Source organism: Pithys albifrons, chromosome Z, assembly GCF_047495875.1.
Source record: "Pithys albifrons albifrons isolate INPA30051 chromosome Z, PitAlb_v1, whole genome shotgun sequence".
NCBI classification, from domain to species: Eukaryota; Metazoa; Chordata; class Aves; order Passeriformes; family Thamnophilidae; genus Pithys; species Pithys albifrons.
Genome location: NC_092497.1, coordinates 55,866,651 through 55,883,946, shown reverse-complemented (window position 1 = coordinate 55,883,946; position 17,296 = coordinate 55,866,651). Strand labels below are relative to the sequence as shown.

Sequence of the window (17,296 nt, the reverse complement as noted above, 5' to 3'; positions counted from 1 at the left end):
CAGATGGTGGAAGTTTAATATTTCAGCAGTCAACATGCAGCTGCTATTCTGAAAATCAAGCAAGCTCCTCCAGCTCTGTATATTCAAAATCTATTAATCTAAATTATAATTTTAAAGGGCAGGAGCCCAGATGTGTATAATTGTTTCTTATTGTTCCCGTATGTAGAGCGGGCACTGAACCCACAGTGTTAACATAGCTGAGTGTTTGCAGCCTCTTGCTGTCCTTCTCCTGCTCATCATTTTGTGTGTGCTGCTTTCATCAGGCTGAAAAGGCTCAGTTCACAAAGCAGAAGAAATCCTTTCAATTCAGGCCCATCTTTAGAAATCTCTACTGATATTTAGGCAGGTTACTCTGTGATACTCTGCTCATCTGCAGTGAGAGTTTAGCTGGAGAAAGACAGTTTGAGGTCTGTGCCAGTGTAAAACATAAGCATTTTTTTCCATCTGACCATCACTCTGTCTTAGAGAGGTTTCTGTTGGCTCTGGAAGTTGTGCAGCAGGATAAAGCCTTTTGCTCCTGCTTGCATGCCACACAGTCACCTGTGCAGAAACAGCTTTTCTATCTTTTAGGAAGAGAAATAACCAGAGTTATGCCCCTAGGACATTTCAAGGGGTAGAATTTAAATGCTGGAATCCTGAATTTCAAAGAGGGACATGAGAAACACAGTTTTGAGGGTGTTCACCCTTTTCAGTCATCCACATGTTCTTGACTTCTTCCAAGTGGCCAACACTGGCGTGTTCCATTTCACAGTCACACGTGTAAGTGCTGTTGCATAAGACACTACAGGCTGTCTGTGGCTTCATCCAGGCCAGTTACTGGTGCCTGTGGTGCTGAAGAAAAAGCATGTGAGCTGGCTGAAGTGAAAATTAGAAAATGTATTCTGTTCCCCTCCAACTTTCCATGAACTAACAGGTGGCTGCTGAAAACCAGACCTGCTGCAGGTAAGGAATTGCCCCAGACTCCAGGGATGTATCCCAGCAGAGATTTTTGTGAAGAAGATTATGCCCAGGGTGTAAAGTTGTTTTCATACCTCCTGTTCCTGACTCAGCTATAGTGTCCTGGCAACTGTGGGTTGTTTGAGAAAGAAGTAACCCCAGGACTGCAGGGATGTGTTGGTCATGTGTTCCCCCTGCTGCCACGTCACTGCCAAGTTTGGAGAGAAAGCTGAATCAGATTGGCGTGGTTCATTGATGCCAAGTCATCACAGTTCAACAGGAAGCTTAATAAAGAGACAGCAAAGCAGACTCTCACATATGACCCCTTCAGAACACTCTGACAGGGTGGAAAATACCCTTAAAGTTGGTGTAAGAGTCAGGAACAGCCTCAAATGGGCTTCCACAGAGGATTCTGGGAGGAGTAATCCCCTCATGCAGCAGGAGGAAAATGAGGAGACCTTGGTGTCACCACAAGAGTGGTGGTGACTCTTCTGAGGGGGCTGGGATATTCCTTCTTCACCTCATGTTTCCCCAACGAGGCAGGTTTCTCACCATGAGCCTGGCTCTGGAGAGAGAACGTACCTGATAGGAACAGAAACAGGATCCAGCTCTCCTGGATACATGGATACTTAGCTGTAATAATGCCAAGGTCATGGGTTCAATCCCCTGTGTGGGCCATTGACTTGAGAGTTGGACTCGATGATCCTTGTGGGTCCCTTCCAACTCAGAATAGTCTGTGAAATGCAGACCTGCCTGTGCTCTCCTCATGCCCCATGATCTGACCACTCACACACATGAGTGAGAGTGAACAGCAGTCCATCCAGCTCCTCTCCCAGAAAGGAAAGACACTTTCCTGACTGTGTATTTTATAGTGCTCTGTGTGACCAGGTTTTGAAAACCCTTTATCCAAGCAGTTAGGGATCAAGAGCTTCAGCTCCCTCCCATTTCAGGACTTTCAAGCCCCATTCCCTACTGTTGCAAGCTGGCTGGAGCATCTCAGGTCAAATTTTGGGTACATAATGGCTTGGAAGAAGTAACAGAGAGGAGGGACACTCTCCAGCTCTCCAATGTAAATTACATGGAAATTAGAGTTCTGTGAGGCCAAAGGCCCCTCCGGAATAGGGCCTTTAGTTAACATAACACTTGTGCTAAATGAAGCGGTTGACACAGCTTTCAGGCTGTAGTGCCACTGTTAATTTAGCGTGTGAAAGGGCTGAACCTTCAGTCGAGCTCTGCAGGGAACGACTTGCCCCGGCGGGGACCGAGGCTCATTCTCTCCGGAGAGCAACCGCATCATTCCACTGCTGGCTCATTAATATTTATGGCGGCAATCCTGTTAACTGGAACACTCTCAGTGCTTTTAAAAACTCAGTAGGTGAGCACTGCCGAGCCATCCTGCTGTCTGGGGTGAGCTGGTTTGGGTAAGAGCTGAGCTTTCTTGGGCCTTGGCAGAGGGAAGTGGTGGAGTGTGTTTTAAACTGCCTTATCCTTTGGGCAGATGTTTTACTGCCCCATGAAGGTGGGGTGATGAGCTGGGGCTTGTCCTTCCCTGTCTCTTGTTCCCTTTTACTATCCCGTTGCTCCAGGGCATATCTTGCTCTTGTTCTCCCTATTTACTTCTATGCCCACCCAAAGCGAACCCAGCACCTGATGGAAAAGTGGATGGAGATGCAGATGGGACTGTACAGGTCCCAAAGGCTGTGGATGTTTGTAACAAGGTTAAGCCCTCCCTGGCTTGTGCCTGTGGCAATTTTGTCATTGTTTTCACAGAAACGACTGTTTTGGGTGGGAAAGGACCTTTAAAGTCCATGTAGTCCAAACCACCTGCCCTGAGCAGGGATATCTTCAACTAGATCACCTGGCTCAGTGCCCCATCCAACCTGACCTTGATTGTTTCCAGGGATGGGGCACCTCTGGGCAATGTGTGCCAGGGTTTCGTGTATGAAGGGAATTGTTATCCAGGGGGAGGGGAAGGCTGGATGGACCAGTCTCTGCCTTGGATGCAGAGACATCTGGGCTTCAGCGAGGGGGATGGTGTTAGTCTGCAGTATTCAGTTTTGCACTCAGGTGTCCGCATGCTTTCCTGTTGCCCTTAAGCAGAGAGGAAGCTTTGGGGACACCCCAGCATTGGAGTCTGTGTTTCACCAACCCTGAATCTTATCCACAGGGGCATGGAGGTGTCTCATCTTTGAAGTAAAAGCATGAATGAAACCTTTCTTTAGTACACTACATGGGTCGTGAAGTGAAGGGTGGGCTGGCAGAGGTGTGAATTCACACCTGTGACCTCCTGTTGTCACACAGACTGAGGTAGAGGCCACGCAGGTGTGGGCCAGCACTGGGACAGCAGCAGCTGTAGGTGTCCTCGTGGCTGCAGAAGGTGCTAGCCATGGCTCTGAGTGAGAGGGACTTTCCACCAAAGAAGGCAGTGCAGGATTCATTTGCCTGCATGTCGTCACACTCAGCAACTGCACCTCACATCCTGACAGAGCAAAGTAGGAAACTGCTGCTTGGGAATGCAATAAAACCACCAGCCTGCTCCCCAGTAAGGACTCAAGTTAAAGATGTCTTTTCAAAGAGCACTGCATCTCTGTCCCTGGAAACATTTACAAGCTCAGAGCTGGTTAAATAAGTTAAAATTTAAGAAAATCGCCCCAAACAGAAGAGCAAAAAAAGAGAAAAATTAGATGATTGCTAAAGATTCTTTCACCCTTTCCTGCAAAGTTCACCTGGCCCAGCCAGTCGCTGAACTAAGAGACGAAGGCTGGTTTCAGCTAGAGCCCCATAGCAGCCCCAGAAAGGGGCAGAGGGCATGTGGTGAGAAAAGGCAAGACAGAGAGAATCTCCTGGGAGATGCAAAACAAGCTCCGTGGATTGCCGGGACTAGTGGGGACACGCGCCACACAAAGGACCTGCCACTCTATAAATGAGGCAGCCGGGACCAGCGCTAGGCTGACTCCAGCAGGAGCAAGCTCTGTGGCCAGGCACTGGGAAAGCAGTCAGGAAAGAAACACAGGAAGAGTCTGAGGTTGCTCCCTGTTCGCCCACTGACCAGGTTTCCAGAGGCACAACTCGGTGTGAACAGAAAAGTAAGTGACAATGGTCTCTCCTCTTTACTGCCTCCCCTCTTTTGCAACTTAGGAATGCCGAAGTTTCTCCTCAGGGCAGGAAACATCCTTAAAGAAAGGAATGTCTGTAGAAGCCTTTTGCCATTCTATGGATTTTTCTTTCTTTTCATAGCCCCACTGGTTCTTGTCATGAAAAATTTGAGAGTAGGGCACCTGATCTGAAGAACAGCCACGTACATTTGGCTGCATTTGATCAAATGGAGATACACTTTGTGCCTCGACTTTTCAAATTCCTCATATTTTCAGAGACTCAGTGAATCAGACCTCACCAGAAGAAAATACTGATTGGTTTTACTGCTCTTGAAAGAAATAGTGATGAATAGATGTGGAGGAAACGAATGTGATTTTAAAATCACAGTTCTTACTACTCCTAGATTTTCTTACATCGTATCGGTATAATTACACAGTAAACAAACTCATTTATAGCATTGTAAACTGCTCTAAGTCAGAGTTATTGCACTGGTGCAAAATGATTACAAAGGGCATCATAGACTTCCTGAGTTTGGAGCTAAAACTTAACAGAATTCTCCAATGGTGTTTGTTATTTAAAACAAAATCTTTGCAAAAGCACAGGTATTAGTGTATTAATGAGTCTTATGCTGTATGCTTATTCACTAGACTGTGTGGAGATTCACTGACAGTGCCAACAGGTAAAAGCATAAAGAAACAGTTTTAAATTCCAATCTTCACATATATAAAACATCCCCATACTTTACTCATCTGTGTTCATTTGTGTTACTGCTGACGTATATGTAAAATACACAGGAATTTAATATTTCCTCAGTTAAATATTGCAATTAGAAGGAAAAGCTTAGCAATTTTATTAATTTCACTTCTACTGCTAAATATTAATAACTCTCAAAAACTTTTGAAACTGCCAGTCTAAACCATGTTTGTCTTTCCAGGAGCAACCGTTTGCATAAAATTGCATTTGCCTGAGAAAGTTAAACAGTGAAACATCGGGGTTTTTTTTTCTGAAGTAGCTCTCTCTGTCCTTCCTGGTTTTCTTACGACACTACAGGATGATATTGCATTTTCAGAATATTGTCCCGCTGTGTTTTGCTACATTGTTTCACAAAAAAACCCCAAACAAAAACTCAAACAAAAAATGACAAAAACACCAACAAACAAAAGAACCACCAAACCTCAAACAACCAAGAAACAACAACAACAACAAAACAGCTCAAACCCCATCAGAACCCCTAAAATAAATGCAGCTTGTTTTTAATGCCTGTTTACAGAAATCACTAAACTGTTGTGAAACGAGCAGATGATCCAAGAAATTAAGTACTCACAGAGAATAGGTTTGGGGAGTAAATGCAGGTGGTTGAGGCTAAAGGGATGATCTTTGTGCTGCTGTTTCTATCAGGTGTAGCCCCACAAAGGTTATTGGCATGATGCTTAGTGGAAAACAGGATTGTGGTCCTTGTCTTGTAGTGGTTTGTATCTCCGTTTTGGAAGCCACATTTTCCCATGGTGGCTTTCTCTGTGGTTATGGCGACCTCTAGTCTTAAGCACAGCAGACATTTGGGTAATGCTGAGGTGATCAGAAGGCTGGTTTTGGCTTTGGCAGGAAGACAGGTCACTGAATGCTGCTGTCAGGATGCTGCCAGACCTTCAGTCCTGCTTTGGCTGAAGTCACAGAGAGATTTGCCACCAGTCTGGGTAAAATGTAAAAGCAAATATTTCTTTGTAATGAAGATCTACCTTCCTGCTGATGCAAATGTCCCTTACAGCCCTGGATTTCCCCCTCTCTGCTCCTAACAACTCTTCTAAACAGTGTGAGCTGCTGCAAACTGGTGTTTGCCGAGCTGTAAGATATGCAGCATCTGGTCCCCGTTCTCACTCATGTCTTCCCATTCCAGGGAGGAGAGTTTGAACTTGCCTGCTGTTCACAGCTCCCTTACTGCCTCGTAGTGGCAGATGCACAGAGAGGTATGCATGGATGAGGGTATGCAGTGAAGAGGGAGAAATGTCTGTGTGGAGCAGGGTCTGCATACTGGGTGTAGAAAAAAAGAAGAGTCCTGAAGAACTCCTGAGAGAGAACCAAATTTATTATTCTCTGTGTTTAACCTGAAGCACAGGAAGTGTCTGTATCTAGTGGTGTTTGGGCAGTTAATTTGGCAGAGACTGTTTTTAAAGGAAACCCAGTGGAACTGCCATTCAGACCTTGGTGGAATAGGGGAAGGGACCATCAGGACAGAGAAGCACTTTTCCAAGAATGACTCTCAGATTTTCTTGAACAGAAAATAACACAAGTGCAGGTCTAGCAAATAAAGACTAACCGTCCTGGCAGTGTTCCTTTCTCAGCTTATCAAGCTGTAATGCCTGTAACAATGCACTAGAACTTCACTCAGCAAAAGCTGTTGCAGACCATGAGTGGGTTCTTTGTTTTGTGCAGAGCTGAGGTGTAATTTACTTTTCTTGCTGCAAAGGACCATATAAAGCATCGACCAGAAGGGAGCCACACAAAAAACAACAACAAACCCACTTCTATGTGCAGAGTAAACCTTTGCTTGGGTTACATCTTCATCCCTGTTGCTAAGTTCTTGGCCACATACCTTGTGCTCTCCCACATGCCTGCTGGGTACAGCCCATTGCTTTGCAGATCTTCCTTCCCCAAGGCAGGCCCAGAGGACTCAGTGCCACAGTGTGCAGACTGCCAAGTCTGCAGACTGGGCTGATTTCTGAGGGAGCAGCAAGCCCTTTTCCTCTTCTGAAGACCTGCACCCTCTAGGAGGGCAACTGGATTACAAAGCTGAACAACCCATGGGCAGCACTGGGTCAGGTGAAAGACCTGCCTTTTGGAACTGGGATCACATGCAGCACAGTGACCCCACACATGAAGGCTGACTTAATCTTGAGACCTTCACACAGCTGCCTTTGAAGACTGCAGTGATTTCCTTTTCCTAAAGGTTCAGTGAGAGCACAGTGTGGCCATGAGAGTTTCTGTAAATGCTGCCTTTAGACAGGAGAGCTCCCAGAAGCAGAGATTCTACTATGTGTGTTTTGTCCTAGATTTACAGACTCTGAAAAAGGTAAATCACTGTGTCAGCACAAACTAGTTTTTATAGAGCTTTTGCTGCTCTGCTGTACTTTGTACCATGGTATGATTGTCAGGTAACACTCCCAACAGAGGCATGAGGCAGCGAAAGGAGCCCTTTTTTACTCCTGAAGTAGCTCCTCTTCCTACATCTTATTTGAAATGAAATAAAGTTTGCTTCTAGTGTCAGGAATTGCTCCAGGAGAGCTGGGAAAGGCTCTTCCCCTTCATTGCACAAACACCGCACCTGCCAGTGCCAAGCAAGGCTGGGCCACTGTGAGCTGGTGTCTGCTCTGAAACACAAGTGTTCACACACACTCAGAAATGCCTTGCACAGACCCTACAGATGAAGCAAACTAATTATAAGCAGGAAGGACAAGGAGGTGCAGGGGGAAAAACAATTAAAAGGAATTTGCCTGAGGCAATGGAACCACAGAAACGTGGACAGAAGTTCAACTCCCTGACTGCCAGCCCAGCGTTTGCTCTGAGCACTGTGATCTTTCTCTGTGTCCTTGTCCATTAGTGCAGATGAGGGATTTCAGGTGGGGGGCACTTCAGGGAGGGAACAGTGCCGAGATACAGGGAGACAGCAATGGAGAGAGTCACCTGAGGAAAGCTGGGAGTGGGTAGCCTGTACCTGGAGGCGTGCTGCTCCTCTTTCAATCTGTCAATCTGGGTTGCATTGTCCCCTCTCCTCTTCCCTTCCCCTCACAACCCAAAGAAAGTCCTTGAAATCCAAGTGACCACACAGCAAACACGGTGACGCTGCAAAGAATGAGCTTATTCCTCCTAGAGAATGGGTAAAAAATAAAGTCACATATTAGGGATAGACAGTGTTCTGTCTTGTGGCATCAATGCTCAGTCTTGCCCTCTGCACGAAGCTGAGCCCCGTGCTTTGAGGCTTGCATGAAACTGAAGACGGAAACAGTGAGCTTCCTCTTTCTGCTCTGCTCATCACACTGATGCAAAGTGAACAAAGCACAGCAGCAAAGGCGTGATAGCTGGGGAGGGAAGCTTTGCTCCCTGTGGCAGATCAGGTTCCCCAGCACCTCCCTGATACAGGGAACATCTGCTCCTCTGTTGCCATTTGCTAAAGGGCTAAGGGGACTTTACAAAATCCAATGCAATGTGTTAAATAACCAATTTTAGCAGGCACTGGGTTTCCCCTGTGGAGTAATGGTGTGGCACTGCAGGTTTACTAGAAGCACTCCTATTCTTGCTGGCAGTTGGCATCTGCTGTCTGATTAAGATTTGCAGGAGTAGGTCTCCAGTGGTCAGTTTCAACACGGATTTAACTTCACCGAGGTCAGAGGTATAACTTGAGGGAGGAACTTTCTCCTCCAAGATCTTTAGTTAATAGCATCCCGCTAATTATGACTGAGTGCTGGGCTCCCGGCGAGTCCCCTGCCAGCCCTCAGACATGAACCGCTGGCTCGGGGGCTGTTTGCTGGGGAATGTCTGTCAGAGATGTGCTTTGTGCCTAAGCTGCTCTGCTGCTGCCTGGATTGCCTGAAAGGCTTTTGCGTGGAGAGCCTGTGAGAACTGCTGCTAGGGGAGAGATCTTCATCTTTTCTGTGGTTTAGTCTTTTGTCTGGCGACACTCGCGGCTGCATTAAACACAGCCAGCATTCCGCCCACAACCCATTTTTATATTTTTCAAAGGGGTAGGCAGGGGGTGGAAAGCTTCTTTTATCTGTTTGGTGGGTGGTGGCTTGTTTTCCCTTTGTTTTTTCTCCTTCTGGTTGTTGGAACAGATTCACTGCTTGGCTGGGAGTTTCTTTGCACAATTCTCTTTACACGCTGCAGATGTGGATCTTAGTTCATGAAACTGCATTTACCTACTACTGCTGGATGTGCCTTCTTGATCTGAGTTAAATCCTCTCCTCAGTGCAAAATTTTGTCTTTCAAAGTAATTCCTCCAGTGAAAATGGTGTAAACTTCCAGATTTACATTCCTGAAAGCAGGATGAATCCTCTCGAATTTGAGCTGCTGCCTTCCTGGGATTTTAATTGTCAGCATAATGTGGGGCTGTTACTCTGCAGTTAGGGAAGGTGAACAGAAAGTGCAGAATCCAAGCCTGTGGGTTAATGCAATAAATCTGCCCATTATATGTACAAATAGGTGATTTCTGCACAGATTTAAAATGGACCAGTGGGATGCAAGATGCACACAGCCACAAGATGGTATGTATTTTATACAGTGCATGAGAGAAAGCTAAAGAATACATTGCTCAAGTGTGCAAAATGAGCAGAGACCTGAAATTGCAAGCAGACAAGCTTGGTGGGGAGGGTTGGAGAGAAGGAGGAAGAGACTGAGACAAAAGAAATGGAAATCAGATCGCTTGTCAGCAAACTGGCTGCATTTTAACTGCAAGGTGCTGTGGTTACAGAGAGCTCAGAGGACGTGTAGGTGACTGATAGAGAAAAGAACCTGTGCTGATGAAACATTACAGTTACTGCAGGATTGGAGCAGGATAATTTTCCCTCTGTGTTTCTAGCTGCAACTCCAAGCATACCAAAAGGAAACCCATACCAGAACAGGTAAAAAGGAGAGGAATTAAAGGGGAAGAGATGAATGGAGGTGGATTACACCTGAAACAAAGCTCCCCACAGAGCTATTAGTGCAAGAGGAGATGCTGGGAGAGGGAAGGAGCTGTTGTTTGCTGATCTTGAATAAATGTCAGAAATACAAGCACACGTTTTTGAAGTGTAAATCAGGAGCTGGTCTCACAAAGGCATCTGTTTGCTGACAAGGCTTGTGACCACAAACGTGGTATTGTCCTTTCCAGAGGCAAGAGAAGGAAGACAAAGAAAGCATGGTGTGAAGGAGTAGGCTGGGTTTATTTTCGCACCAATAATACCACTAACGGGACAAGATGACATGCTCACAGCACCAGGGCTGGATGTTAACCTGCTTTCCTGGAGAGCTGTGCTGGGGACAGCACCAGGAGAAAGAGAAGGAGCAGACATGCTGTTGGTATTTATAACTGAGATGTAAACACTTATCCAGCAAACACTGACCCACATACCAGAATTACATTGCAAAGACAAAAATGGACTAGCAAAATACAGTCCAGAAGACCAAATAACTTTCCTTATGTTATGAGAAATAACTGCCTTTGTATACAGATAAATATGTCTTCAGAAAAAAAAAGAAAAAGAAAAAAGGAAAAGATAAGGAAAAAACAAACAACAACATAAACACCAAAACAGAAGAAAGAGAGAGAAGCAGGTGGCACATTGAATTTCACATGGATCTGAGCAGCTGTTTGAAGAATAAATCTGTAAAAGCAAAAGTTCTGCCTTGGGCAGTCAACACATTGCAGTACAGAGGAGCACTGGAAGATAGTGTTTAAAATCTGTACTGCTGATGTGGCAGTGTTCTTGCCAAAAAGGTACATGCAACATGTCTCAGGAAGGTACAAAGCACCAAGCAGATTTGTTCCTACAACACAAACCAAGACCGAACAAAACAACCAAAAAACAAAACAAAACAAAAACAAACAAAAAAAGAGAGATACAATTCTCATTTGGATCAAGCATAGGACCTTAATGTAAATCTAAAAAACATACGAAAAACTCTCAGCAACGTGAAATATGAGGGCTTGTCTTTTAATAGAGCCTCTCCTGAAGCAAGGATATTTTGCTGAGTCAATTTTCTTGTTCCCTAAAAGCATGACGGTAATTTCGGACTTCTACCAAAATAGAAATGTGTCAGCAGTGTAAAGGCCACAGCCAAGAGGAGCCTGTGAGGCTGGGGCAGCGTGAGCCATATACTGTATACAAGGGTGTGCCTGTGCTGGCTGCCTCTCTGACCTGAGGTCTCTGAACACAGCTGTGACATGATTTACAGTGCTGCAAATGTGCTTCCCTGGCAGTGGGTAACCAATACTGGGCTGGAAACTCCCCTGTCTTGGCTCCCTGACAGGGCATCCCAATTATGCTGTGAGTCACATTTGTGTTTCTCTGTTCACTGGGACTATTGCCCTGTATTTTGGTGAACCCCGAGTGTTTTGCATTGTGTGAGGCTGCTTCAAATTGAAACAAGATTGCAGCTAGGCTGTCACCCCAAAATTCCCTCTTTCTGGGCATGAAGTGTGCTATTCCCCCACCGCCCCCTTCCCTGTGGAACTGCTATAAGAAGGAGTTTGCCAACGAATACAAAAAGCTGAGGTTTTCACATGCATAAGAGGGTAAGTGGAAGTCCTTTAGTCTCTTGGCTGTGGATACTTTTTCCCTGCTCCAACTGTCTGTGTGCCATTGGCACAAAGAGCTGCTTCAGAAATGGAGGCGTGAGTGTCTCCTCCAGGGCTGTGGGAGAGAAGGGAAGACACTTGCCAGTGGTGGTGGTAGAAGGGTTAGGGCAATCCAAAGATCTTTTGAGAGTCTGATACATTTCTGGTAAATGGCATTTAAGATCACTGGGCACGCCTTTCTCTGTACTGATCTGTTGCCAGGTCTGCTGCAGGCACTGGGTTCCCTTTGCTCAGCTCTGTGGGGCACAGGTAGGACCCAGGTAGACATTCTGGCTGGGATGCCAGCACGTTTTCTAGGAATCACACTTTGCCTCAAGCACTCACAGCACATGTGGCTTAGTCTTGGCACCTCTCAGAAGCTAAAGCAGAAGCCTTGGATGAATCAGACTGAAGAGTTTCTGCCACCAGCCATGAGCAGTCAGCATGGGCTGGGCAGGGAACCAGACTGTTGTTTCCCTGGAGGAGTCTCCTGAAATAACCACAGGCACATGTTTGCAGTGTTGTTTGTCTGCTCACTGAAGGCCCATGGTGAAGGTCCACCTGGCTTCGTTTCAGCTGTTAGTCACCAAACTTGGCCCAGCTGGGAGCAGACCCCAGGAAGGTGTGAAATGAGGCTGGGAAAATGCATGAATGTGTTCTTCAATGGGTCTGCCTGCCTTCTCCCATAAAAAGTGCCAGTGTGGCTCTCATGTAGCCTGGTGGGATGACAAATGGATTGGCTGTTGGGAATTCTGTTGCAGGAGAACTCTCAAAAGCCTGGAGAAGCTGGACATGTAGCAGCACCAAATGGTTGTGTGAGGAAATCTAACTCCTTTAACTCCTTTGTGAAGTTCTTATTGAACTCTGGCATCTGCTTGCAGCTGCAATGCTTACATTCATGTCTGTAAAATGAGGACATTTAGGGATTAGGGTCAATCTGTGCAGGACATGCAGAACAAGGGCATCAGCCACAGAGGACAAAAGACTGAAGCTTAGTACCACTGTGTCCTTGCCCAGAGGCTACAGAGTCACCAGAACAGCAGCCTATGTGAAAGCCAGGGCTATTTAGAACTCACTCACCATCTCCTTTGCTTTGCAGCACCTTGAGAATGACAAGGAAGATCTTCACCAGCACCAGGGAGAGGTGGAGGCAGCAAAATGTCAACAGCGCATTTGCCAAGCTGAGGAAACTCATTCCTACCCACCCGCCAGACAAAAAACTGAGCAAGAATGAGACCCTCCGTTTAGCTATGAGATACATCAACTTCCTTGTCAAGGTCCTGGGAGAGCCAGGCCTGCAGCAGACGGCAGTTGCAGCTCGGAGCAGCATCCTGGGATTCTTCCAGCAAGCCCCACACTTGCAAAGCATGGAGGAGCTGACACTGATTGAAAACTGTGGTGTCTCCTGTCCTGCCACGAGCAGCAATATAGTAGAGTGTTGGTCAGAGACATCATCTCCCTAGCTGGCAATGAGGCGTGCAGTGTCTTGGTGTTAGTCTTGATAGCCCCTCTTTTTGTGCTCCTCTGTGTATTGTGATTATTTATTAATATTTATTACTATTTTATTTGGTATGCATTTTTATTTACTAGGAAAACAAATCCTTGGTCATCCAGAAACCTGGAAGTCCAGAGGGAGAACTTGCAGTCCCTGGGAACTTGAAAGGACTCACTGCTGTCATAGCAGAGTCCAAGCCAGAAGAGCCTTCTACCCCGATCTCATCCATAAATCAGGCCATAGAAACTCATTCAGTGTTTCTGACAGAGAAAGAGATTATTCTCCCATGCTATTTCAAGGAAACACTACTGAGATGAAGAGTGATGACTGCACCACAAAATTTGTCCAAGACAGACATCTGGCCTTGGTAGTGAAAGATTTTGAGAGATGTGATATTTGACACAATCCTCCACCAGATGTTACAGGGGCTAATTGCACTCACTCTTGAGCTTGTGAATCTTATTTCCAGCTTGCTTCTTTTTTTTTTAATGCGAGTCTGAGTCCTTGAGCCTGGCTACATCCTTCTCCATCAGACTGGAGGGATCCCTAGTGTTACGGCAAAATGTATTAAATAAAATTAAATGTTAGGAAGGTGCCAATATAACTTAAGGAAGACACAGCTGTAGATGAGTTTCAGTGGGTTCAGGAGGAAGATTAAACCTCTTCTATAGCAGTGACAGTGTGCATGTGAAGGAAGATGGTCAGCTAAGCTCCAGCTGCCTTAAAAGCCTATCAAAGGTGCTGGTGGCTAAATGTCTTTGCATACCCAGCTGACTGCCTTTAATCTCCTTGCTGTCACCTGCTATAGCTGAGGTTCTTCCAGGTGGATCCTCTCACAAATGGGCTGATGGAGCAAGGACAAAGAAGTTGATGTAAATGTCTTCCCCTTCATTCAGCAAGTCATTTCCTTCTAGGGAGAGCCACCAACAAACATGCTATAGGTGTTTGGACGATAAGCTGGATGAAAAGAGGTCTCATGAAGGTTGTTTCACGTTGTTGCACATAAAACCACAACTTAATTTCTGATTGAGTTATAACCTATGTCACAAAAGGCCTGGGTTGCTCATGTGAGTTACAAAGCAGCCCAGAGCAACAGAAAAAAGTGACACTGGGCTGAAGTAGAAGAGCTTCCTGGTCAGATCCTGCTCCCACTGACATGAGTCCTTTCAATTTCCACATGGACTAAGGGACATGACAAGGCTTAGAAAAGATCCTTGTTCAGGACTGGTGAAGAAATGTAGTTCCTGTAGGCCAAGGCACATTCCTGGGCTATTCCTGTTTGTTCATGAGACAATGAGGTGCCTTCAGAAAGCAGAGATGGGGTTTGTGCAGGCAACATGTACGGCCCTTCTGCATGAGGGGATTTGGCACCTGAAGCTGAACTGCCGTTCAAAGCCTTACCAAGCACCAAGTGCACCAAAGTAGCCAGGGCTGGCTCCTGCCATGGGTCTGTTGGGCTGTTCTGAGCATTGACAAAGGACACAGCTCACCCTGGCCAGGACTGGTGCTGTAAGGCACAGGCATGTCAGTGGACAAATTTTGACCAAAAGAAAAAAAAACCAACCTGAAAGGGTTTCCTGTTGATTTTGTTTCTGAACCCTGCTAATAGTCATTTCACTCATCCCTGTGTTTGAGAGCTGTCAGGACTGCACTGGAATGCAGCTGAGTGGAAAGGCAATGAGAGTCCTTTGCACGGTTTGTTTCTCGCCACCTCTGCCCACTTTAACAGGACTAAATGGAGCCACAGCCTCCTCTGCACAGCACCTCAAAGGTAATGAGCCAAGACCTCCTCCCCGCTTTCTGCTGGCTTGCTGGAGTTGCAGCAGGATGATTTAGTCCAAGTAGATCAGAGCACTTACTGGAGAGGTGTGGTGGGGCTATTTGGTCTATCAGTCACTTGCTGTCCTAGGAAACACAGTTACCGAGGCAAGGCAAAACATCTTGTGAGCAGCTGTCAACCAGGGAAGGGGAAAGGAGCTCTGGCAATTTTGTAACATAACATGTTTGTTGTGTTTTCTATGCCAAAACCCTTCCCTTCTTGTTATTGCTTTGGTTCATATCAGTGCAGCCTTTGATCTCCTTTCAATTTAGGAGCTCTCTGCTTTCACATTCAGCAAGTATTTCATTAGATCTATCTACCAAAGACTTTTTTTCTTTTTTCTTTTGGTCAAGTTTCTTTGTCTTTTGGGGATTTCGTATCTGTATGATTATGAACCAATATGGTGTAACTGATAACATTTTGTGCTATATGAGGTTGTTTAACATCTAATATATTCCAAATAAATTATTTAAGAAGCTAATCTTTGTCTTTTATAAATTTGTCTAAAATTTCATTTTACATTTCTATACCACTATCCCAAACATCAGAATGTAATTTCCAGTAGAGGATTGTTCTATTGTCTCTTATGCAAGAGTCCTACTGGTAAGAACAACATTATTAGATGGTGAAGAAGGAAAGGAATTATTTGTTTATTACAATTTCTTACACTTTTTGGTTTGAGTTACATTTCAAATGACATGCCAAGAGCACTTGGAAAATGCCAGATAACTAAAATTTCATTGTGCAACACTGTTATTTATCTCTTCCAAATATTCACAATTCAAAAGCTTTAAATCAACTCCACATTAAAATGCATAAGCCGTCTTAAAGAATTCATTTGGACTTTGAGTCTATTGTTATCTGGAGATAGGCACAACCTATAGAATCAAACAGGAGTCCAGGTTCAGATATAAAAATGAATTCAGGGATAAGGGCAATTTGGAATGTTAAGCTGCTCTTTCTGGCTAACATCTGGTGGGAACAACCTAATCCCCAGCTGAATATGAAGGTGTGAGAGGAAGAGGAACACTAAGATGATTGATGCAGAAGTTGTGAGGAAGAGATGGGAAATCTCTGGAACACAGGGACAGTTTCATGATTGACTGAATGTCTCACATCCCTGACAATATTCTAGAATACACCAAGAGAGGGATTTCTGCAGAAAATGTGCCTCACAAAGGTATCATCTTAAGGGATTATGTATTAAAGTCATGAAATCAACAAATGTGAGGTTCAAAATGTCTTTATATGTGATGTTCAGTATGTATTTATACTAAGCAAGACAATGCCACCATAGAGAGGACCCTCTACTTACAACAGGTAATGCAAAATTAGGTTATGTGCTGAGGATCCAGTGGCAATGCCTTCTCTGGAAGTGGGCATGTGTGCTGTTTTAAAGCTAAACCGGCAGGAGAAACAAACCCAACACAAAAGAGATTATAAGTCAGAGTTACAATTTAATAAAAAATATTATTAAAATGCAATGATACAAAGAGAAATTGGGTTTAACCCACAAAACCCAGCAGTGTAACCCAGCACCCTGGGGCACAAACACAGTGGGATTTGTTGGCCCCTGTGCTGAGCCCCACGTGGTTCCCCCGGGTCCAAAGCAAAAGGAAGTGAGAGACCTGTTGGTGCAGATGATGTCACAGTCTGGTCGAGAGAGGTGATCTCCTCCTGTTGAGGTTCTGGTCCTCCTCTGGATCCAATGAGTGGGGTCCCCCAGTCCCAAAACCCCCCGAGTTATATCCCCTCAGGTCCAGGTGGGACCACCCAGTCCCTCCCCCAGGTCAGGGAGTTCCACACTGGGGAATCTGACTCTGTGAGTCAGGGGGGATTTTGGAATTGTTGCTGGCCCATCAGCAGACATGACCCCTCAGGTGGGTGTGGAGGTGCCAAGGACTCCCCGGATGGGAGTTATCACAGCTCTTATCTCACTGGTGTCTTTCACACCCAGCTCACAGCCTGAGGGGTTGGGTGTGCCCTGGGCAGCTGCTGCAAATGGTCCATTGGTAACAGTTCATGGGAAATGAATAGAGGGTGTAGAATACACAGCTTTGGTCACACCCACACAATGCAGAACTAGGACAGCATGGTATAGCCACATTAACATCGTTCTATGAGACAATGGGACCTGTGCTGTGGAGGTGCACCAAGTCATTTGGAGACGATTGAAAATATCTCATGTAGGTTGCTGCAGTGTCAAAACCTTAGTATAAATGACAAAAATGTCTTTTGTCATAAGGATCCTACTGTCCCCTAGTTGTAACTAACAGTGCTAAATAGAGCTGTGTGAAAAGCACTTTTTCACTTTTTTTTTTTTTTTTTTGGTGAGGATATTTGTGAATATTTCAAGGAAGGCCAGATAAAGTGGTATTTTCTAGAAGCATCTTTGCTGTCCCCTGGTATAAAAAGGAGTGATGCAAAGTTAAAAGAGTCATGGCCTCCTCCAACCCATGGTACTCCTGCAGGAGGGTGTGAATTTGGTGATGCAGAAATCTCAGTGAATTTGGTGATGCAGAAATTTGGTGATGCAGAAATTTGGTGATGCAGAAAACTCAGTGAGACATTCCTATACTTGGACTTTGTAACAGTATCAATGGTAGAATACAGCTCCACGTTTCAGTTAAAATTAGGAGGATTA

General features: G+C 45.3%; 1 protein-coding gene across 1 annotated transcript in view; it reads left to right on the top strand.

Moving 5' to 3' along the window:
* The window catches only part of TAL2 (TAL bHLH transcription factor 2), a 30,890-nt gene extending 15,765 nt beyond the window's left edge, over positions 1 to 15,125 (top strand). The window contains exon 2 of the mRNA XM_071580737.1: positions 12,438 to 15,125. Within this exon, the coding sequence (XP_071436838.1) occupies positions 12,448 to 12,801 (354 nt within the window). The 5' untranslated portion in view covers positions 12,438 to 12,447 and the 3' untranslated portion in view covers positions 12,802 to 15,125. The remainder of the gene's footprint in view (positions 1 to 12,437) is intronic.
* The last annotated feature ends 2,171 nt before the right edge of the window (positions 15,126 to 17,296 follow it).